This window comes from Onychostoma macrolepis, chromosome 02 (genome assembly GCF_012432095.1).
Source record: "Onychostoma macrolepis isolate SWU-2019 chromosome 02, ASM1243209v1, whole genome shotgun sequence".
Taxonomy (NCBI): Eukaryota; Metazoa; Chordata; class Actinopteri; order Cypriniformes; family Cyprinidae; genus Onychostoma; species Onychostoma macrolepis.
In genome coordinates this window covers 29476370-29501589 of record NC_081156.1, presented here as the reverse complement: position 1 = coordinate 29501589, position 25220 = coordinate 29476370, and the positions used below count along the sequence as shown (strand labels likewise).

Here is a 25220-nt window from a genome sequence, read left to right as displayed (position 1 = left end):
GGGGGAGTGGATCGATGGCGACGCTACTCGGATGTGGTGGATTTCTAAGCCAACTTCAAAGAGCCCCTTTATTGCGGCACCAGATCAAAGCTAGGGAGAACCAATCCATGAGATTGAAAAAAATGGGCTGAACATCGATTAAGCAGCGTATTTCTCCACACCAGAGGGAAAGAATGAAACAGACAGAGAGAGAGAGAGACAGAGGGTGCTTGTTTTGGATGTTGCACTTACCCTAAGGAAGGAGTCAAGCGCCCCGTTCTCCATGAACTCTGTGACGATCATGACCGGTCGGCTCTTGGTGACCACACCCTCCAGGCGGATGATGTTGGGGTGGTCAAACTGCCCCATGATTGACGCCTCGGACAGGAAGTCACGTCTCTGCTTCTCAGAATAGCCTGCTTTCAGTGTTTTGATGGCAACGTAGATCTCTCGTTTTCCAGGCAGTTTCAGTCGACCTTTATACACCTCCCCGAACTCTCCTGAGGCACACAAAGAAGAGGAATGAGTGAAAGACCCTTAAAACCATCAAAAAACAATGATGCTTCTACTGCTGAACAACAGCTACAGTACAGAGGGAAGTTCTGAATCTCTCCAGTGTTATGTCTTATTAATGGGTGATGCTTTTAGGATATCTGAGAAGTTTTGGCTAGATTGCATGTGGGGATAGAATGGCAGCGGTGAAAAAAGCAAGCTCGAATTTTGATGGATACGAATGTCTACGACCTGTTTAGAGGTGAGAATCAAGAAATAAGAGAAGATTAGATTCCCAAGAGTCAATTAAAGAAAGCCAGATTTTTAAGAACTTGGATTTTTTTGGATAAAAGTGACTGCTAATTTACAAAACAAAACAAAACAAAACAAAACAAAACAAAACAAAACAAAACAAAACAAAACAAAACAAAACAAAACAAAACAAAACAAAACAAAACAAAACAAAACAAAACAAAACAAAACAAAACAAAAACAAATTTGCCAGTCCAAGTTTATTCTGATGTTACATAACATTTAGCAACTAAAAAAGCCCTAAAAGTCCCAAAGTATGAATGCAAAGTTTTCAGATATCAAACTGTGAGTATAAAATGCATATTAAAGCTGGTGTGTGCAACTTTTCCAATGTAAATTATACCGTTTACAGTGTTCAGACAGCAAGTAATTTCAAAACATTGTGACAATCACAATGCCAACTTTCTAAGCATGGTTCAATCAGTTGCATTAACTTGTGTCTGGACTACAATTAGCCCTAGAGTATTTTATAATAATAATAATAATAATAATTAAAAAAAAAGTTCAGATGTGGTCAAGATGTGGTAGCTTAACCGTGAAGGATCTGCGCTATTCACACAAAATTGCAGATTAAGTAAAGTGGATATAATTCAGGAATGAATCACTGGGGTCAGTCTGACCTTCAGTATATCACCAACCCCAGGTTGCATAATAGAGCCTCTTTCCACAATAAACTCACTGGAAGCAAAACCAATCTTGATTATATTTGTGTGCCCCCAGAAGTGTTCTAAAATCAATAAAGCTTGAGATAAAATGGGCAAAAATAGTAAAGGATAGAATAAAGAGAAACTTTGCCAACTTTGACTTGAGTTTTACTGCTAAGGTTGAGAGTATTTGTTGTGATCTGTGTGAAATCCATATGAGGTGCATCAGTGGATTAACTTGAGCTGTCTGAAGCAGAGCAGACTGTGAGTCATAACGCGTCTCCACCGCGACTCGCCAAGAAGACGAGTAGAAGGGCACAGACCCTCAGGATGCTGTGTTGTGTCCTACTAGTGTTTGTGAGGAAATGTAGACGTATAAAAGGGCATATTAAAGTTCAGAGAGGTATATGTGCTTCAAATCTGTCTGAGAGAGATGGCTGTGTAACTGTGTGTTCGTGGTCTGTTTATGCTGTTTATTTTCAAGCTTTTGCCCATATAAGTTTTAAGCATCCATGCATTAACGTGCATGTAGAAAAATCAGCAATGAACAAGCAACGCACCTGCCCCGATAACTTCTTCAATCTTGACAGTGGAGACGTCTATTTCCTTGGCGAATTCTCTGACGGCTTCATTAGGATCTTCATAGGTGAAGGGGTCGATGTAGATCTTCATCCCCGGAGAGCCTGGCAGGGTCGGGCAGCCCATGGGTGTGTGGCAGTTGGACAGATCTGGCCTCAAAGTGAGTTCTAGAACACAACCAAATTCCACAAATCACTGAAACGCTCTTTTGCGTGGCGTTATTAACAGTTTTCATTTCAATGCACATTATGGTAAATCTATTTTATGATTTAAACGAAAGCAGGTCAAGTCTAAGCACGTTATTATAAACCATTTTTGTTTTAATGCATTTATCGAAGTAGTAAATAAACAAATCCAATATGAGTGGTTAAACAAGAGGCAATCTAAAACAGAGTGGATTTATCTGAAATATGAAAATGATTACTGCACCCATCGCCTGATGCTGATGACATCAATAGTTTCTCATAAAACACTGAAATAAATAGGGTTGTGAATTGATTTAAATAAAAATACAGAGGCCAAACGATTTTCATGGCATTCAATTCTGTTAACGGTTCTGCATCTGGAATATTGTACTAAAACAACAATGAATTGTAAGCTTGAAAAGCATGCATAAGTGAAGCACTAAAAGTAGTCCACACTAATAATTTTGCACATTTTATGATGCACTAATTCCACTTCGAAGCTTGGAAATTTCAGTACACTTTCATTTTAATTATATGGAAAAACATTATCCAAAAGTTTCCTATTGTTTTTGATGGAAAAAAGAAAGTCATAGCACTAATAAATCAAACTGGCATTTTGATATAATGACAGAATAAGTCAAGAGCACAGTTTTCTATATACACTAAATTAAATAATAATATTAAAAAAAAACACTTAAAAATACATTGTGTGTGTGTATGTATTTAAGAATGAACATTGTGTTAGAACATTTTTAAATAATTATACACTGTACTACTTTGTATTATAATAATGTAATATTTTGTATTATTTGTTTATTATAGTATTATACTGCAGGTTTTTTGTAATTATTGTTTGTGCAATTGTTATGTGGAAGTGAAATCTGAAACAGAACTGAGTCTTTAATTTCCAAACCCTAGAAATAAATCTAACCTCTATTGCTAGCCATTACAGTGTTTATTCTCTATCCTTTTTTTCCCCCTTTAAAAACATTATGGATTCATAGTGACTATGACATCATTAAACAGCAGCGGCAACACAAGACAGTTGCAGTGAATCTCTCTCTCCCTCTCTCTGCTTCTCCAATAGAGCCGAATCAAATTCTCTTCTGCCTTTATCCCCCACAGGACCTCATAAACAGATAACGCAGACACGCTATCAAACTGCTCTTCATGGCGGAAGATGAAACTTCATGTGTAAACATCAGTATGTGTGTGTGTGTGTATGTGTGTGTGTGTGTGTGTGAGAGAGAGAGCAAGAGAGGATGCAGAAAGTAATCTCAGAGAATCAGAGAGAACCAGCAACCCACACAAATAAACCAAACATTAAACAAGCTCTAAAAGGAGGTGTTTAACTCTGCTGCCCAATAAGAAGAGACCCAAAAGCAGGTGTGGAAGCTGATGCAATCACACTGAAAGACACAGGCAAGAGTCGCTAAAGTCTGCTTCAGAAGAGGTGAACGCTGACTCGGACGCTGGAGGGTGGAGAGACCGGGGTATGTCACCCATCGTGACAGGAAGACCAAGAGACATTCAAGACTTCTGGCACAATAATAACCCATCCAGCACTCACTTTACTGACAGCCCTAGACTTCAGACAGCAGTGTGAAATGAACCAAAATTCACCCAATTTAGTCTTAATAAATTGTAAAGATTTTTAAGTGTGATTCAGTGCAAATATAAAAAAGTTGGTTTTCATGATCTTTCATCAAAATATAACAACTTTTATGACTGCTGAAATGACTTTTCTGCTTTTATTTTGTTGCCATGTGCACTTGAAAAATAATATTAATAAATAAAATAACCATCAAATCTCAATAGATGCTGTAAAATCAAGCCCCATCCTACATTGTTTTTTGCCTAATATGTGTCTCATGTTGACTTTAATGGGTCATATCTAGAGAGTGGTTAGAAATCAAATGTTTTATTTAATTTTATATGTTATTTAATTTTATATATTATTTAATTTAATTTTATTTCATTTCATTTTAATTTATTTTAATAAACAAGCTTGATCCATTATGAAAACATGGGTAAAGTGTATCATTACAATAATATTTATTTATTTAGAATATGTATAGTACAGTATATCTATCTATCTATCTATCTATCTGTCTGTCTATCCATTCATCCAACAAAATAGCTTATTTGATTTTTGTTTTCATTTTATTTTAATTTATTTGTTTTGTTTTATTGTAACAAACAAGTTTGATCCACTATGAAAACATGGGTAAAGTAAAATTATCAGTAAAATAATTTATATATATTTAATCCTTTAGAATATCACCCATTCATCCAGCAAAATAACTTGTTTTTTAAATGTTTTTTAAATTTTTAAATAAATTATTATTAAAATAAAGAGATGCAATTCTATGTTCTTCAGTGTGTTTAGCACCTACAGCTCTGCAGATCCTTCAAAAGGATCATAGCATTATAAATGAATGGCTGAAGTTTATTTTTAACAAGGTCCCTAGTCATTTCAAAGCTTTACTAACATTTTAAGTGGACATCAGGGGGGAAAAAATATAAAAGGAATCTATGATATGAACCCTTTAACCTGAAAAAAGCCATGCAGGTTTGTTGAATTATTCATTTCAAACACACATGCACAAACCTACAGAGTGCTTTAATTTTAGAAACGTGGCTTTCCTCATCAATAACTCAAATGGCAAACAGTTTATCTCCCCTTGTCCTCTAGAGTAATGCATCGTAACAGCTCCACTCGTTTCTTATGGCTGAGAAAGGGAAATAAAAATATATATGTTAATATTTCATAGCCACTTGATCCGTGCGTGCCTGGAACACCAACTGCTCTGCCACTACACTGAACCCCTGTCCCGCAGGAGAGAGAGAACTCAGAGATAGACCAGAATGCATCACTTCCACCCAGGGCAGCAGGACACTGAGTGCGGGAGTCTGGAGAGGGACGGAACAACACAAACTTCTGGCCAAGCCCCTGAGAACAAACACTTGGTCGGTCTTGGATTCAAGTACACCATTGTTTGTGATTATTTATTAATAGAAAACACCCAGCCATGTCACAAAACTTAAAATAACAATTACCTTTCCATCCTTCCATCCATCCACATGACAAAATAACTGATTTTATTATTATTATTTTTAATTATTTTAAATAAATTAACCAAATTATCATTAACATTATTTTACAATAATTTTAGTTAATAGTTTTGAATATGTATATCCTTCTATCTGACAAAATAACTATTTTAAATCAATTAATACAATTAAATTATCATTAAAAATTATGTATGTATGTACACTACCAGTCAAAAGTGAACAGTTCAGAAAAGTGAACAGCAACAGAACAGAAGTCTCTTCTGCTCACCAAGCCTGCATTTATTTGATCCAGAGAACAGTAAAAAAAATAAATAAATAATAATAAAAAAATTCTATATGAAACAAAAATTGTTTTCTATATGAATATATTTTAAAATGTAAGTTATTCCTGTGATTTCAAAGCTGAATTTTTAGCATCATTACTCCAGCCACGTGATCCTTCAGGTTTCTATGATGAATAGAAAGTTCAGAAGAACAGCATTTATCTGAAATATAAATCTTTTGTAACATTATAAATATCTTTATCAACACTTTTGATCGATTTAAAGCATCATCGGATCAAATTGAATCATGAAATTTGTGTCAAAACCCAGCCCTACTATCTATCTATCTATCTATCTATCTATCTATCTATCTATCTATCTATCTATCTTATCGTTTTATCATTCTAGATGTCTATCATCCATCCATCCATCCATCATTCTATCTAGTTCTGTCGTTCTGTTGTTCTCTCTAGTTCTATTATTATATTCTTTCATTCTATGTAACTAATATTCTATCCACTGCCATCTATCCATCCATCCAACAAAGTAACTTATTCTTTGTTAAACAATTATTAAAATTCAATTATCATGACAATTATTTATGTTTATTAAATAATTTTGAATATTTATCCTTTTTATCTCTATATTGAGATGTTGCATTAAACACTTTATATTACACTGAGCAGCTATATAAATTGAAATATAACATTTACATAGAATTCATATGTTATATAAACTCCAGGAGGTCATTAGTTTACTGTAGTCTTTCCCATCCACTATCTCTTCTTATTTTGAATGTTGTTAATCTTTCTTTGAGAACAGGAGCATCTTAATACACCGCTTGCACACGGCAGACGTCCGACCCCTGGCCCATGTAATCGCATTGTTTCTGAGCTTTGAAAGAACAGCTGTCTCTGATGCGTCCTGATACATGAAAGGATCTGTCTCAGGTTAAGAAGCTTTGAGAATATCAGCCCATTTGTGCTCTTATGCGGAGTGTCTGACACTGTGTAAGCATATTTAGATCAGATTAGTTGCATCTCGCTGATCTCTCAGGTAGAAGATGCTTTTTTTTTTCTCTCTCTCCCTGGTATTAAAAAGCCATGCGTTATGAGGCGTACTCCATTATGACCCTGCCACATTACGGCTGCCTCACTATTGCAAGGCTCTATTACACTTTAAATCAATATTTTACACAAAACCATATTTCCATTTTATGTTCAGCATTCATTTTTCTCCATTCACAGCAATTTAAGTCTTTCAGCTCCTTAGGGTGCTCATTATAGAGAGAGAGAGTGGTGGGCGTTTCATTTCTAACCAGGTTCCAGCTTAGTGACTAGCACAACAGCACTGGTTGTGACTCAGCAAAATAAAGGTACAGAAATAGCTTTGACAAAACAGACAAAAAGGGAAATTTAAGACAACATGGAGCTTACAATTTCACACAGACTCATATAGCTGCCTGTGCAAGCACAGTAATGCTGCTATTACATGGGAAAAAAGATTATAACAAAAAACTTGTGTGCTACCATTACACTTCAGCATATAATTAAGCTGTTTACAAAATAAATATAACCAGATAGATGGATGGATGGGATGGATGGAATGATGGACAGACTGAAAGAACGACAAAAGGAAAAATGGATAGAATTGAGTGACAGAAGGATGGTCGATAGAACATTGAGATGTCTGAATCAAAGATAGAAGTATAGAATGATAAAATAGAATGATGGATAAATGGACGAATGATAGAACGATAGACAGAATGATAGAACGATAGAACGATAGACAGAATGATAGAACGATAGATATATAGATAGATAGATAGATAGATAGAACGATAGATAGATAGATAGATAGATAGATAGAGAGAGAGAGAGAGAGAGAGCGAGAGAGAGAGATAGAGAGATAGATGATAGATAGATCAGTTCAGAATTCAAAGTTCAAAATTTTGGATTTCTTTGATTTATTTTCTTTAATTTGCAAATTACATATAATTTTACATATTTAGGGACAGTCGTGGCCTAATGGTTAGAGAGTTGGACTTGCAACCCAAAGGTCACGGGTTTGAATCTCAGGTCCGGCAGGGATTTTGTTATTGGGGGGGAGTGATTGTCCAGTGCTCTCTCCACCCTCAATACCACGACTGAGGTGAGACCCTTGAGCAAGGCACTGAACCCCCAACTGCGCCGCAGCATTGGCTGCCTACTGTTATGTGTGTGTGTACTTGGATGGGTTAAATGCAGAGCACAAATTCCAAGTATGGGACACCATCCTTTGCTTTCCTTTTATATTAAAATATTAATTATTAATATATTCAAGTATTTACATACTATTATTGATAACTAGTAAAAAATAAATATATTTTTTAATATTTGTTTTATTTGCAATGTTGTATAATGCATTGAGCTGCTATATAAATTAAATTTACATTGAATGATAATGTATATTATGCATTTTGTGTTATATAAACTCCAGGGTCCACAAGTTTACGGCATTGTTTCCTGTTGTGAAATATGTTTGAATACACTTACACAGTCATCCAAAAACACAGAAGCAGAAGTTATTATTCAATATGAGGTCACTTTTCTTCATTTTAATTTAAGCCATTGTCAATAACTAAATTGATAATTAAGAAACTGTTAACTATCTGAAGCATTTCCTATATAAAATATAATTTTACAATACTAACAATAACTGTAGATTTTTTTTTTTTTTATTATTATTTTTGTACAAACTACGATTACATTTTTGGTAAAGAGAATCTGTCCTTGGCGCTGGAGGTAACTGTTTAATGTCCTGCTGGAATAAGTTTGAAGTCCTGATGAAGTTAACTTCTGTACGCAGACACCAACTCCACACTTCCTTAAAAAACTTTTAATAATGCTAATGTTGGGAAACCCAAGAATGGCTGTGACATTTTCGCCAATTATATTCATAGTAGAGTGTCCTTCACTTTGTTTTAGCTCATATGCATTGACATTCAAGACGGAATAAATTCTGATACAGTAATTATCCGAATATTTCTCCTGACAACGAGATCATGTTCTCACAGTCTCTGCTCTCTTTTCTTCTTTCTAAATTGTCTGTTTGATGTGTGAGTCTGGCTGTCACATCATTTGTTTACTTTTTCGTCTGCACTTATGTTAATTAAATTTAGCTTCACAGATCGCCCACCGAATCCTCGGAGAGGTTGCTTACAAGGAGACAGAGAAAGAGAGAGAGTTCTCACTTCCTAATGAGCCTGAAGCTTCTCGCAGGGCTACGGGATGCATACGGGTAGGAAGCTTTTTAGTGTCAGCTTCTCAAAAGTGCACAGGCCTGAAGCGATCCCTCGTTCCTTTCCTCCGTTACACCGCATCCCGCGGCATTTCCTGTAACCTCACATCTCTCGCCTTGTTTTCCTATATGTTTGCTTTCTCTTTCATTAAAAACCCATTTCAGGACGGGTTTGCCCCAGAGGAAGAGGCGGAGCTGAGTGTAAAACAAAGATGTCCAGCGTCAACGGTCTCAATAGTATAAGGGGTTTGCTCACCTCTTCCGGTGCTGTAGTGCTGGAGTTTGTCACTGTACACGGCCTCCTTATTGTAAGCTCGTTTCCTTTGAAGGAAAGAGGGGGAGAGAAAATAAAATTAAGAAATACATAATTCTGTCATAAAATTCTAGATGGCGCAGCTGATTGGTTCCTTTTCACATCACATCACTTTCAAGTGCGTTTCAGAAACCATCCACCTTCCCCAGCTCCACCTGTATAGATCTGCTATGGGATAACTTCATGTATGTTATATATGGGGGTTATTTCATATAGGTTATATGTGCAGCACAGCATTGCTCGGCTGGCTGAAATATATTGGAACAGAGTCTGTATTATAAAGTCATGTTATGAGTTTCTGACAAGGAAGTAAAATCTAGTCCAAATCACAGTTTATTCTGGCATAGAACAGTCAGAGACTCTCTAACTGACATGTCAAGCGACCAATCACAGTTTGTTGTGATTTTGTGTGTAATGTAGGGGTGTTGTAGTCAATATTTGATACCACAATAATAGAAAAAGTCTTTCAAAGGCTTTGTGATCTAAATTTCTGTCTGACCAAAAGTAAAGTTACAAGACAAAACTTCTTGTCGGGTTTGTTTGGATATTGTTGTGTCTGGTGGTTTGTAAAGGCCTTTTGTGATCCAATTCCTTTTATTTTTGGATTAAAAGCTTGAATTGCGTACTGTTTACAGGAATTGCATCACCTCACCCATCATTAACGTTACCCTACAGCAAAGAACCGACTCAGATACAGACCAATTTATCAGTATGAGATTGTGTTTTGAGGAGAGCTAGTGTCTATCTTCCAACCAATGAGATTTGAAATATGGCATGAACAAATCACTGAAAAAAAAAAAGAAAGTTCTATGGTGTTCAATATTAAATGTTTACAACGGTAATAAAATGCTAGAAAAGTAAATAAACTTACATTGATAATCAATATATACTTAACTTACAATATAACTTACATTATATAATCAATATATAATTAAAATATGTACTATTTATGATTAATATGTACTAAAATAATTTAATACTAAACATATAAAAATAGTACTGTTCAAAAGTTCGGGGGTCAATAAATATTTGTTATGCTTTTATTCAGCCAGGATGCATTAAATTGATCAAAAGTGATAGTAAAGACAATCATAACGTTACAAAATATTTCCTTTTCAAATAAATGCTAATATATATAATATATAAAATGTCTGATGAAGGCCTTGATAACAGCCACAACATCATTTTAATTAATAAAGTTTTGACCTCTTCAAAAGTGAGTGCTGCACCTTTTTCTACTGACATGGCTTTTTGATTTTTGGTTTGACCTCATCTTTCGTTGGTAGAGCACCTCTTTTCAATAGTTTTAATATATATAATAATAATGTTTCTTGAAAATTCAGCTTTACTATCATAAAAAATAAACTACATTTTAAAATATATAAAAACAGAAAACAGTTTTCACAATATTACTGTTCTACCCTTTTTTTCCAGACCTCCAACTTTTGAATAGTAGAGTATATAATTTATAACATGCTACAGATTTTAGATTAAATATCTGATTTGTCAATGTTTCTGTTTATACCACTGACCAAATTATCGATACATATTTGTAGATGGCTCCAATATTACATTTCACATTCACTTTAAGTAATAGCATGAACCAGGAACACATTCAGCTAGTCTTCTAGGCTTTTCATCTTCGCAAACACATGCAGCAGTCACACGTCCGGTTCCATAATGGCCAACTCACCTGCTACAGACTATAGATATGGCCACCAGAGACACAATGAAGACCACTCCAGCCGCGGCTGAGCCCGCAATCAGTGGCAACTGCTCCCTCAGCTCTGATTTATAGTCGTCTAGACAGAGAGAGACAGGATGCATTAGGCTACAGAAATAACTGAAATGGCTGCTGCCTATAGAGATGAAACAGGGGATGAAAGAACGTAAACAAAACATTTCAAGAGAAGCCATTCAGGGAAGTGTTTCATGGACTGCATGAATAGGAGATTGAAAGAGAGAGGGGGGGGGGGGCACAAAGATGTACGGAAGAAGACAAGAATACAGATTTAAGAACTGTGAGGAGGTGTGAGCTTTGAATGAAATGGAGGAGAAGGGAGAGAGAGAGAGGGGGGATAATAGAGTGATACAAGGATACAAAAGGAAGAGCTAAAACACGGTGGTCAGGTAATACTAATGCCTAGCACTGACAGATGTCAACTGAGAAAGAAAGATAGAAAAGGACAGATGGAATGAAAGGAGGGAAGGAAAACACTTAAGGTACACAGCCGAATGACAGCGACTAGTGAAGTGTGTGTGAGTGATGTGTGCGGCCCATCAGCACAGCTAATCCCACCGTCACAGTCTAAAAACAACAAAGACGAGGATGGAATGTCTTTTGTCAATGTTCAAATACAGACAAACCCTTGACCGCCTCACGCATATACAGGAGAACAAACATTGTGTGGTTTGAGGAAGCTATTTGAGATTGTAGCATGCTAAGCTACAAGCTAATCATAATTTTAAGCAGCCGATTGAAGTCATGCTACTCCAGAAAAACAAACAAACAAACAAAACAAAAAAAGTTAGTTACAGTATAAATTATCAAAATGTGGTCAGCTACACATAGCTGTGTAAACATACAAGAAGAATTAGAGAGAAAGAGTAGGCTATCAGAAACAACGAGAAAGCTGGCTCTGGGAAGAAACAAGAGGTAGTATGAGTGAAAGAGACTGATATACATCATTATGGAGGCCTGTTTACACCTGGTCATTTCATGCGTTTTCGCTGATCGGATATCTATCTGATTTGTTAAAACATTTCCTTTTACACTTGGGCACATAAATGTGTCTTCGCAAAACGGATATAAATCCTTTCTTCAATTCCCGCACTTTATGCAAATTTAACGGAGTTCACGTCAATTAAAGAAATATATGCGCTTCATTTTATTCATTATCAGCTAATTTCAATATGAGAGACCGCAACAGGAGAGAGCGCGACATCAGCACTGGAAAGATAGGTTAGTCTCACTACTTTTAATGAAGATGATTGTGTGTTGCGTCTCTGCGACTCACTTTCAGTTTCATTCGCGGCAGTTTGCGTGTCGGCTTGCTGAAGGGATACTCAGCTACTCATCCGCGGTGATGCTTGTTGCATTAGCGCTGTCATATCTGACTATAACATGCCATATAGCCTATAAAACGCTATCGCACGTTTATTATTTTTATATTTTGGGAGGAGTAAAATTAGCGTATGTGGTTTCAACAACCAGATGCATTTACACTTGTCCAGTTTCGTCTGGAATGCGGCCCAGACCACCTCCTGAAGTGGTTTGAGCGATCGGATTTGCATCTGGTCTTTTCACGATCGGATAGCTATCGGATCAGAAAAAAACACATGAAGTCCAAAGTGACTTACAGTGCATTCAGGCTATACATTTTTTTTTTATCAGTATGTGTGTTCCCTGGGAATTGATCCCATGACCTTTTGCGCTGCTAACACAATGCTCTACCACTGAGTATTTGCTGTGACTCAGTATGGCTCAGATATGTTTCCACCCATATCATGTGCATTTTTTTGTGAATGAAGGTGTATTAAAATGTTGCATATGTGTGTAAGTGTGTGTGTCATAGCACACTAGATTTTAAACAATCACACTCGTGGTCGTTTTTAGCATGCTGGCTAAATCCATAATGGCCAACAGGAAGTAGAGCAGTCTCTGTGTGTACTGGGCTTAAACACACCTCATTTAACAGAATCATTTCTTCGTCATTACACCTGGCTGTCAAAATAAGAGAGAGAGACAGACTCCAGGGAGAGCATGTGTTGTGCTTCTAGAGAAGGTGTGTGCATGAGGTGGACTTCTCTCCCCCGTGATTGGTGCTAATTGTCGTAACGAATGTCGTGCCATGGCAGAATGCCAGTGGATGTACCCGTTAGCTGGCGCAGAGCGAACTCGCGCACTAATTACTTTAGTGAGTATGATGGCACGGATACGCCTGCACACACACACATGGGGAGTTTTGTCTTCATCAGTGTGACATCATTGTGTTCTGTCTGTATTCTCCATTTCATCTGTGTTAGTGAATACTATATTTCAACACGGCATGATGAAGAGTATGTGTAAGTGTGCATGTCTGTTTGTTTGTTGAGTGCATGCATACTGACATGGCTAAGTGCATTTACATGATTGATTTGTTTGTGTATTGCATACATGTTTGTATGATTTGCATGACTTTGTGTTTCAGTTTTTTGTGCATGCATGTGTTGCAAATACACACACCTAAAGCTTGCAACACATACACATCGATGCATAAGCACACAAACTATTCAATCATTCAAATCACATAGAAGCACATGCATACAACACACATGCAAATACATAACAACATGAAATGCATGCATGCAACAAACAATGAAAATGAAACAAATCAGTGATGCAAATCATACCCACATGCATGCAACAAATTCAAAATAAAGCCATGCCAAATAAAGCCATGCAAATACAAAACACATTGCACGTTTAGCAAACAAGCAGCACATCATGCAACAATCGGCCAAAACCGAAACACAAGTCAATCATGCAAATCACACACATACAAAAAAAACAAAAACAAATATATAATTCAAAAATCACACATACAAACACACATGCAACAAATCTGCAAATCAGCCATGCCATGCAAATACATACACCAAATATGCAACAAACACACATGCACCCAGTAAATATGCAACAATCAGTCATGCAAACCGCACCCATGTGCATATAACAAATATGCAAATCAGCCATGCAAATACACACACTGAACATGCAACAAACATGCAATGCATTCATACACAATTACCAAACAACAAACATCCAAGTCTGAAACACACAATCATTCAAATAATACACATGCAATCAACAAAACATAAACATACGAAACAACCAATCACACATGTACACTCAAATGCACTCAGCAAATAAACATGCAGCACATGCATGCAAAATACATTCAAATCAGCCATGCACATTTTTAGTGTGTGCATTTGCATAGCTGATTTGCAATTTGTTGATTTGTTACATGCACATGTCTAAGTGATTTCACAACATGGTTAACTTAAGTGCGTTTGTGTGTTTGTTGCATGTATTGCATGTTTGTGGTGTGTGTGCCATGAATATCCTCATATCTTGTTGCTCAAATAGTAAAGCATGGTGCCAGCAATGCCAAGGTCATGGGTTTGAATCTCAGAGAATGCATTAACTGATAATATGTATACCTTGAATACAGTGTAATATGCATTAGATATGCAAAATGCATAAATGCAGATATAAAGCAAAAATGCATTAATTATAGTCAAGAAAGAATATGTATCACACTGTCTAACAACAGGGCCATGTTCACACATTAGACCTGTGTCTCTTTGTGTGTGTGTCCCAGATTGCCAGAGCAGTTCAGTTATATTTACACCAGTGTGACAGCAAAGACAAGGAGGGTTGTGTAAAAGCCTAAAAAATGAATGTGCGAGTGAGCTGGACAGGTAAAGTGTGTGTGTTTGTGTGTGAAGCCCCAGGAACTAGCCAGCTGCCTGGCGGATGTCTTTCTGTCCTGTAGAGTCCAGTCCCCCTGGCATCCACAGTGTGTTTGTCCCTGGCACAGTCATCAGGCAGGACATGCTAGACTACAGATACAGAGCCATTAATCAAACCCATGAGAGAGACAGAGGTTACGAGTGTGTGTGTGTGTGTGTATGTGTGTGTGTGAGAGAGAGAGAGAGAGAGAGAGAGAGGTTTCTTGTTGTCCATTTTAAAGTTTGCAAAGGCCTAAATTTCCACACACACACACACACAAACAAAAAAGAATAATACAAAAAAAAAAAAGACAAAAAAGGAAAAAGAATGGACTCAGAAAATATCAAATGAACCTCAGATGAAAAACTGAAATTTTCCCTTGCGTGTGTGTGTTTAACCACTAATGAATGAAATGAGCCCTAAGACACAATAAACACATCCACTCACTTCCGCTGAGAGAGAGTCAAAGAGAAAAAACAAACAGAGAGAAAGAGAGCATTAAAAGAATGAGAAAGCTGGCTGGGAGGAACAAATAAGAAAAAAACTGATAAAAAGAGATAGATAGATAGATAGATAGATAGATAGATATATAGATAGATAGATAGATAGATAGATAGATAGATAGATAGATAGATAGATAGATAGATAGATAGAAATAATGGTGGATAGAATGAAAGACAAAACAACAGATAAAATGACAGAACAATAAATAGAGAATAGAATGACTGAACTATAGAAAGAACAACAGAACAATACAACGATAGACAGAATGATAGATAAATGGATGGAGAGAGAGCAAGAATGATAGACAGAACGACAAGAACAATAGATAGAACGATAGATAGATAGAACGATAGATAGAACGATAGATAGATAGATAGAACGATAGATAGATAGATAGATCGATCGATCGATCGATCGATCGATAGATAGATAGATAGATAGATAGATAGATGGACAACATCATTCTCTAATCAATGAGCTAAGCATTCTGGGAAAGCTTGAATGCCACACATGGTCCTGATGAAAAATCATTGAGCTAAGCAGTTTGTCTGGAAAACAGTCAAACACACACACACACACACACAAACACACACATAACCTGTCTATGACACAGAGTGATGATCAGCCAAACTTGGAATCTACTGAGCACAAAAATGGAACAGTGAAGCATTTGTTTCGACAACTCTAAATAAATCTGCTCAAGAAACAAGATCATTCGGATCCAAAGAGTGCCTCCACACACACACAAACACGCGCAGGCGTTGGCGTTGGCGTGGGGGTTCATACCATCTGTGAGGGTTTGGAAGCACATTTTGCTGCTGTATTTGCCGAAACCAGCAACCGTCCTGGCGCGAACCTGCATCACGTACATGGTGCCCGGCCGTAATCCATCCACACGAGCCGTGTTCGTCTGACTCCTCACCTGCGTGGAGTTCACCTCAGACAGCTCCTGCCAGACAAAGAGAGATTTAGTTGATTTTTTTTTTTTTTTTTAATTATAGATTTCATTACAGCAGACCTCCATTTTAATGTTGAAAGAGAAAAATGAGAGCTTGTTAATATCTCATTAGTTTCTCCTAGACTGCAATGAGACCAAATGTCTCCATCATCGTCCATCAGAGAATTCCGAGTGAAGAGAGCGAATTTGTCTGATTGAGAGTTTTTTGAAAAGATCTCAACATCTTTGTCCCAAACTGTGCTCAGGTACCAAAAAGTCACAATCTTTCAAAAACCAAATTATCTGAGCTACAGTATCTAACAGTATCTGAGACAAAGTTGCTAATCAAACAAACTTTATCTGAGACCTCCAATAAATAGAACCTCTGACCAAAAAACGCTTTCCTTTTTTGGGGAGGAAAAAATCTTGGTTTAGCAAAATGAGCCTCTTTGAAGAGCTGCAGACAAGCACTGATGCCATCAGAAAGGACATTTAGCAGTAGACGAGACGGTAATGTGTTAGTGATGAGATCTCTCTTACTAAACTCCATCAACACCTCGCCAACTCAGAGTGAGAAAGTGTGTTTATGTGTGTAGAGAGAAAGTGGTTGACTATAATTGGCTAAATAATTAATCGCTATCATAACCATCTTTGATGTTAATTATTACATTAGAGTGAGTTTTTTCCTTTTAATATTTAAATGTTTCTATTCTATTTGATTCTATTCTATAGCAATGCAGTGATTTAAAGCACCTGCATGTAGTTGTGTGTATTTTTGTGAATTTGGACCCTCCTACAGTTAAGTGAGTGGAATTTACTGTGGTAAACATATCACTGTCGTACATTTAAGTGAATTGCTGTACATGTGCATTTGTTGCTGCCGTAAAACAATCCATCGCTTTCACAGAATTTCACATCCGTTAAAACTAGAAGTCAGTGTACCATTTTGAAACTGACATTTAAAAGTAAACACTTAAAACAGCAACTTTCAAGTCAACATGACATTAAAATGGACCTTATTTACTTTCCTAATACTTTTCAAGCTCCAATCAGTTTCTGATAGATAAAATCAGATGTCAGAATCAGATCGCTTCTCATTGAATACGTCGTCTCTTTTGAACATACAATCACATTATGTAAGTAAAATGTGTTGTAAACAACGTTTCATGTTAACCTTTAAAAACCGGCCTTCTTTGTACTTCAAAAAATAAGAAAACAGAAAGCTTCCTTTTAATTTGGAAGAGATGAAAGGCAAAGAATACTTTGAGAAATACAGAAAAAACTAAGTCAAAATAAAACAAAAACAAAACAGAACTACTTCACACACGAGAAAAACGGATTGGCCTGTCAGTTCATGTCTCTGAGCAGGACTGATGAGGTTTCATTGGATTTTAGTTTGCACTCATCAGTCGGCTTACATGAAAATGTGCTGTGGTATACAATAAAACACTGAAAAGATAAAAGTAAATCAGGATGAGGTGTCGTGTGTGAAACAGGTTCATTTCAAGTGTAGTCTGTTATAAAATGCAACAGATTTATTTTCTTATATTGATGCCATAATGTCTGAGGAGCTTAGAGTTGAAAATACTCATTTGCATTTAACATATAGAAATATTGTTTAGATTTTTGTATTTTTCACACTTATTAATGTGCAATAGTCATTAAAAATATTATTATTATTATTATTATACAAGTTTTAAAATGCATATACAGTACACATGCACGTGTATAAGTATAAAGGATAAGTATAAATATTTACATATTTACAAATTGTTCTTACATAGCCTGCCTGATATAGTCTATATATGATATATGTCATATTAGTTTGTGTCTCTGTTTTGTGTTTGTGTTGTAAGCAAACGTACCTATATATATATATATATATATATATATATATATATATATATACAGTGGGGCAAACAAGTATTTAGTCAGCCACCAGTTGTGCAAGTTCTCCCACTTAAAAAGATGAGAGAGGCCTGTAATTTTCATCATAGGTATACCTCAACTATGAGAGACAAAATGAGAAAAAAAAAAATCCAGAAAATCACACTGTAGGATTTTTAAAGAATTAATTGGTAAATTCCTCGGTAAAATAAGTATTTGGTCACCTACAAACAAGCAAGATTTCTGGGTTTCACTTTATTTTGATGGTTCCTTTAACACATTCTGTTGACTATAAGTAACATTGCACCTACATTTCTACCAACTCTCATTAGATTGTTAGTAGTGTATTAGTTGACTGGTAGGGTTAGGGTTGGAATAAGTTGACATGTAGTTGCAAAGTTACTTACAGTCAGTAGAGTGTCTGTTGAGAGACCATCACAATAAAGAGTTAACAGATATAAAGCAGACAGTCTACTAATAATCTAATGAGAGTTTGTTGACATGTAGTTGCAACATTACTTAGTGTCAACAGAATGTTCAAAAGGGACCATCAAAATAAAGTGTTACCGATTTCTGGCTCTCACAGACCTGTAACTTCTTCTTTAAGAGGCTTCTTTGTCCTCCACTCGTTACCTGTATTAATGGCATCTGTTTGAACTTGTTATCAGTATAAAAGACACCTGTCCACAACCTCAAACAGTCCAACTCCAAACTCCACCATGGCCAAGACCAAAGAGCTGTCAAAGGACACCAGAAACAAAATTGTAGACCTGCACCAGGCTGGGAAGACTGAATCTGCAATAGGTAAGCAGCTTGGTGTGAAGAAATCAACTGTGGGAGCAATTATTAGAAAATGGAAGACATACAAGACCACTGATAATCTCCCTCGATCTGGGGCTCCACGCAAGATCTCACCCCGTGGGGTCAAAATGATCACAAGAACTGTGAGCAAAATCCCAGAACCACATGGGGGGACCTAGCGAATGACCTGCAGAGAGCTGAGACCAAAGTAACAAAGGCCTCAAATCCTGCAGTGCCAGACGTGTCCCCCTGCTTAAGTCAGTACATGTCCGGCCCGTCTGAAGTTTGCTAGAGAGCATTTGGATGATCCAGAAGAGGATTGGGAGAATGTCATATGGTCAGATGAAACCAAAATAGAACTTTTTTGGTAAAAACTCAACTTGTCGTGTTTGGAGGAGAAAGAATGCTGAGTTGCATCCAAAGAACACCATACCTACTGTGAAGCATGGGGGTGGAAACATCATGCTTTGGGGCTGTTTTTCTGCAAAGGGACCAGGACGACTGATCCGTGTAAACGAAAGAAAGAATGGGGCCATGTATCGTGAGATTTTGAGTGAAAACCTCCTTCCATCAGCAAGGGCACTGAAGATGAAACGTGGCTGGGTCTTTCAGCATGACAATGATCCCAAACACACCACCCGGGCAACGAAGGAGTGGCTTCGTAAGAAGCATTTCAAGGTCCTGGAGTGGCCTAGCCAGTCTCCAGATCTCAACCCCATCGAAAATCTTTGGAGTCCGTGTTGCCCAGCGACAGCCCCAAAACATTACTGCTCTAGAGGAGATCTGCATGGAGGAATGGGCCAAAATACCAGCAACAGTGTGTGAAAACCTTGTGAAGACTTACAGAAAACGTTTGACCTCTGTCATTGCCAACAAAGGGTTTATAACAAAGTATTGAGATGAAATTTTGTTATTGACCAAATACTTATTTTCCACCATAATTTGCAAATAAATTCTTTAAAAATCCTACAATGTGATTGTCTCTCATAGTTGAGGTATACCTATGATGACAATTACAGGCCTCTCTCATCTTTTTAAGTGGGAGAACTTGCACAATTGGCGGCTGACTAAATACTTTTTTGCCCCACTGTATATATATATAGCAGAAAGGTATTTTGGGAGTGAGAAAAAGAGACAGATATAGTAAAGCCTCAAATAGAGAAGAGAGAGATTTGCTACAACATTCAATTTAGTTTTCAAGGTCTCATCAAAATTCACAGCAGTGCGATGCTGAAAGCCCACGCTACACACAAAAACCCCTACTGTGATGGCCGAAGGCGAAATCTGTTTCTTAACAACTGCAACATAATAATAATAATCAGGGAAAAAAATAACAGTGATATTAATAATTCAGGTTGAGAATGTGCATGAGTGACATGTGAAGGGGCAGGAGGGTTTGGCGTGTTGTCTGTAATTTATGAAACAAGACAGTATGTCTAAATATGTGTCATCCTTATGGTGGTGAATGAGAAGAAATGAAAATATTTTGCACCTGACATCACCTCAGCCATAAAACAAGCGTGAAGGGCACTAGAGCACTGAGATATAAATAATGAAGGACTCTCACAAACACATGATCATGACCTCACCACTGGGCCATAAATAAATAAAAACAGCGAGTGACATTTAGGGAATCAGACACACAATATTTGTGCTTTGTGCTGATATTTGTGCTGATGGAATCTGCCCTTCTTCTTTTTTTAATTAAACATTGTAAAAAATACAACTTTCAAAAAGTTCTACTAACCGATGTAAAAAAAGTAGCCTGAACAAATCATTTTTAGTAGAAGTCAGTTAAATTTTTTTGTCTGAACTGAACAAAAATACTCTAAACATGTCGCTAGCAAAAGTTCCCTGTCGATATTTCACTCGTACTAAGACGCTTGTATGGGAAAAACTCCTTTTTTCCTCTTCAACTGAAGCCTTTTCAATCATGCAGTGAAACTGCACATCCATTGGTTCATGCAGTGTTTCGCCGCCGCATCTCAGATTTCTTCTCTTCAGCGACGAAGATTCTATCCCCTGCCGCCATCCGGTGAATATCTAAAAGAGCCTCACAAAAAGAGCAAATTCGGCATTGTTTCAAATGCCGCGCCGTCATTGTAAGACGTGCAGTGGCTGATGACGTGTCAATGCTTGGGGTAATCCCATGCGGACGCTGCGCTCAGTGGGCCTGACTGCTCGCGAGCGTTTCAGTCTTGCCTCTCTGCACTCTCGGATAGCTTTCTTTTCAGAGAGCAACTCCGCCCCTCACGCCCTCCCGTTTTCTTCCTCCCAGGGACCTGCGAGGAAGAAACAGCGGGCAGAGGAGTTGAACGGTGCCCGCGTGCCTCGCCGTCACCACAGAGAGAGGATTTGCCTGTCCTCTTCACCCAACCCGATCAGCATCCCTCTGCGGCCTACGAGCGACATGATCTCGTTCGGTGCGAGCGACGACGATGAGGAGCTCGTCCGTATCATGACAAAGGCTGTCAGTGAGCTCGGGCTCGAGTGGTCTCCGCCTCCGGAGCCGTCTTGCAGCAGGCTGGACGAGTGGTTTCTCCCGGGGCGCCAGCAAGCCCCCCGCCAACGCTCGTCCCCCTTCTTCCCGGAAGTCCACGACGAGCTCACTAAATCGTGGCGCGCCCCTTACTCGTCTCGCATTAGACCTTCTGCTTCCTCCGCCCTCACCTCCGTTGAAGGCTCCGAAGAGAAGGGATACGAGCACCTGCCCCCTCTGGATGAGTCCGTGGCCGCGCATCTCTGCCCGCCCACGGCGATCGGATGGAAGGCGAGGGCAAACCATCCGTCCAAGCCGTGCAGAGCCACGTCTGCACTTGCTGGACGTGCCTACTCGGCTGCTGGCCAAGATGCTCGCCAGAGAGGAGGCCAGTCTCGATGCGGCTTCACTCAGGGACCTGAGGAGCGCAATGCACCTGGCCCTGCGCGCCACCAAATCCACCGCCCAGGCCATCAGGCGGTCTATGTCCAGCTTGGTGGTGTTGGAACGCCATCTGTGGCTCACCCTGACGGAGATGAAGGAGGCGGATAACGCCCTTCCTCAACGCTCCAGTCTCAGCCAGCAGCCTGTTCGGGCCGATGGTGGAGGGCTTCGCGGAGCGATTTACAGAGACCCAGAAGTCGTCTCAAGCGATGCGACACTTCCTTCTGAAACACTCCAGTTCCTCTGCTGCTGCCAGTCGCCCCAAGCCTGCGCCGACTCAGCAGCCCGCCAAGCCAATGTCAGCCACTCCCGAACCCCGGCCCCCTAAGGATCGGCAGGATAGAGGACGTTCCCGCTCTGCGAGACGTTACCCTCTCCTGAAGCGCCAAGGACCCCGCCCCAAGATAGCCCTGGATCCTGCACCTCAGAAGTCCTCCTGAAGAGCCAGACAGAAAGAGGAGGGGCCCGAGTCTTGCTACCACCGGACCACCCCGCAAGTAGCCTCTAATGTGCCTCTTGTCGCCCCGCTTAGCGCTGGTTGCAGAGGGAAGTATGTTATTTGTTCCCCAAGGGCCCTCTCTAGCACCCGGCTGTCCAACCGCTGTGATAGCGGACAAAATAAAACACAAGTTAGGTCAACTTTTTTTATTTATTTTTTTACGGTGAAGGAATAGTTCACCCAAAAATGAAAATTAGCTGACAGGCCATCCAAGTTGTAGATGAGTTTTTATAGAAGAGATTTGTAGAAATTCAGTGTTACATCCCTTGCTCCCCAATGGATCCTCTGCAGTGAATGGGTGCCGTCAGAATAAGAGTACAAACAGCTGATAAAAACATCACAATAATCCACAAATAATCCATGTGACTCCAGTCAGTCCCCCAATTAACATCCTGTGAAGTGAAAAGCTGCATATTTGTAAGAAATGAATCCATGATTAAGGCATTGTAACTTTAAATCATTGCCTCTGACCAAAATATAAGCCCATAATCCATAATGACGCTTCCACCAGTGAAAAAGTCCATCACCTGTTGTCCTCTCACATCAAAATCCACCGACATTTGTTTACAACTGTCATGGACTTCAAAATTGATTTCAAAATCAATTATTTTATTGCAGAAAGATGTTATGGATAGAGGACTCATATTTTAGTCAGAAGCAATTGTTTGAAGTTAAAAGCACATTAATCATGGATTTGTTTCAAGATAACTGATGGACTGGAGTGTTGTGGATTACTTATGGATTGTTGTGATGTGTTCATCAGCTGTTTAGACTCTCATTCTGACGGCGCCCATTCACTGCAGAGGATCCATTGGTGAGCAAGTGATGTACTGCAAAATTTCTCCAATCTGCTCCTATGAAGAAACAAACTCATCTACATCTTGGATGGACTGAGGGTAGGTAATTTTTCAGCAAATTTGTGCGCCATATAATATTATAATACTATATATTATATAGAGATTATGAGTATTCTGAAGTCACATGATCAATTTGTGAGAGGGACCAGACTGAAATTAATATCGATATTTGCTGAATTATAAGACTGCAAGATTTCTTTGGGTGAACTAGACCTTTAAAACCATAAACTGTTACTCAAAAAAAGTGTTTTCTACTTAATTTGCATACTCCATTACCTCTGGGGGTTTATTAACCCATAGTAATGAAATGTTGAACTTTACATTCTTTGTGATTGTCCTCGCTTAGTGCACAGATTACAATCTGCCTTAAAACCTGTCAGAAATGCTGCTGTTCTGGAGATTAAAAAAGCACAGTGCTGAGTGACACAAATTAACACGATTTCAAAATAAATAAATAAACAGCTCTTCATAATGAGCAGAACAAACAATCTCAGATTCTGTTTGTGATTTCTTAAATACTCTCACGTCTTATCAAGGCTGTCTTTGAATGTGGCCAAACTATTTATTTTGAAAGAAACTGATAAATGCTCAGTGTGAATATGTTCAGAATACTAGCATACCACATTTCACATACTGTGCTTACACTCTTAAAAATAAAGGTTCCAAAAGAGTTTTCACACCGATGTTCCCCAGGTTCCCCAAACAACCTTTCAGTGAACAATTCTTATAATAATATATATATATATATATATATATATATATATATATATAATTTTTATTTTTTCTTAGTAACCTTTTGTGTAATGGCAAGGTACTATGGATGCAATGAAGAACCTTTATTTTTTTAGGAGTGTAGCATACTGTACAGTGCCTATGGACCTTTAAAAACAGTATGTGAAACAGTACTGTTCAGCTATTTTATTTTGCATCTAATTTTGTGTAGAAAATCTTAACTGTTGGAATTCTGATCAAATGATTAAAATACTTTTTAATAATTGTATTACAAACATTTTAACAATATTTTATTATTATAATATTAAGATACTTTTTAATTATAGATTTAATGTTTAGTGTTTGCCTGTGAGGCACTTTACTTCACATATAGATCTGGCTACTGTTCCCCCAGCAGTCAATTCCTCTCTGGGAGCGGCCCTCTCCCGCTGTCAGTCAAATGGGGATTATGGGAAGTCCCTCCCCACCTTTACCATCTCAAGATGGTGTTGAAAGTAGGCGGAGCTTGTGGCAGACGGCCAATATGAGTGCTGCCAGGGCAGACAGACATGGTTCTCAGCAGGTCCTCAGTGAGCAGTGGGTCTGTTTTGGCAGAAGGCAGGTGTCACTGCCATAGACCAGCAAAGCAATCTGTCCTGCTGAAGGGAGTCGCCTGTCCTACACACACACACACACACACACACTTACACACATGATCACACAAACAGGGGGACGGGGCTGGTGTCAAATCAGTCCTTCTGTTAATGGACCATGGACCACATACACACCCCATCTCAAACATCCTTCAGTGAACATGGTACGGCTGGCCGTGGCAAAGCGCCACTTCCCCCAACTGGGTGGCACATGCCACCTCTGCTTGCAGGATGGCAACACCACCTGGTAAGAGCTACAGAACACAAAGACTGCACTGGGGAAGATTACTTATAGATAGCATAACTACATTACTGCTAAGCTGATTCACTGATTTGATATGTTTTTAATTTGGGCATTTATCACTCTTTTTGCTATCACTGAATAAAACATTGGTTTAGGATTTACTTTGAAACTATTTCCATCTCGAAATTGTAAGTAATGAGTAAATAGTATAGCATTTTACAAATAATTATAAAGAAAAGTGTTGAATTAAACACATTTCTGAAATTGTATTTTCTTGTAAAATACAACTAAGTAATCTTTGTTTTATTTACATCTTTGAAAAATAATTTTTGTAGTGATTTATATTACACAAGGCTGTGTTTATGAGTTTTTTTTTTTTTTTTACTATTCAAATGTTAAAACAACAGTGTGATTTGAATCGAGCTACATCACTAGTCATGTTATATGTTTAGGTTAAACTGAAGAAAAAAAAAAAATCACATGATTCATATAATTCATATGTTTTTGATTTACTAAAAATAACTGGTTCATAAGAGTCATTTGTTTGTGAATCAGACTACACTGGTTGCATGTACATTTTTGATTC

At 38.1% G+C, this 25220-nt stretch overlaps 1 protein-coding gene across 1 annotated transcript in view; it reads right to left on the bottom strand.

Moving 5' to 3' along the window:
• Positions 1-25220, bottom strand: part of LOC131520354 (ephrin type-B receptor 1-B) — a 289163-nt gene that overhangs the window by 22589 nt on the left and 241354 nt on the right. Inside the window, 5 exon segments of the mRNA XM_058744534.1 lie at positions 232-479; positions 1988-2173; positions 9065-9129; positions 10815-10923; positions 15909-16071. Coding sequence (XP_058600517.1) covers positions 232-479; positions 1988-2173; positions 9065-9129; positions 10815-10923; positions 15909-16071 — 771 coding nt within the window.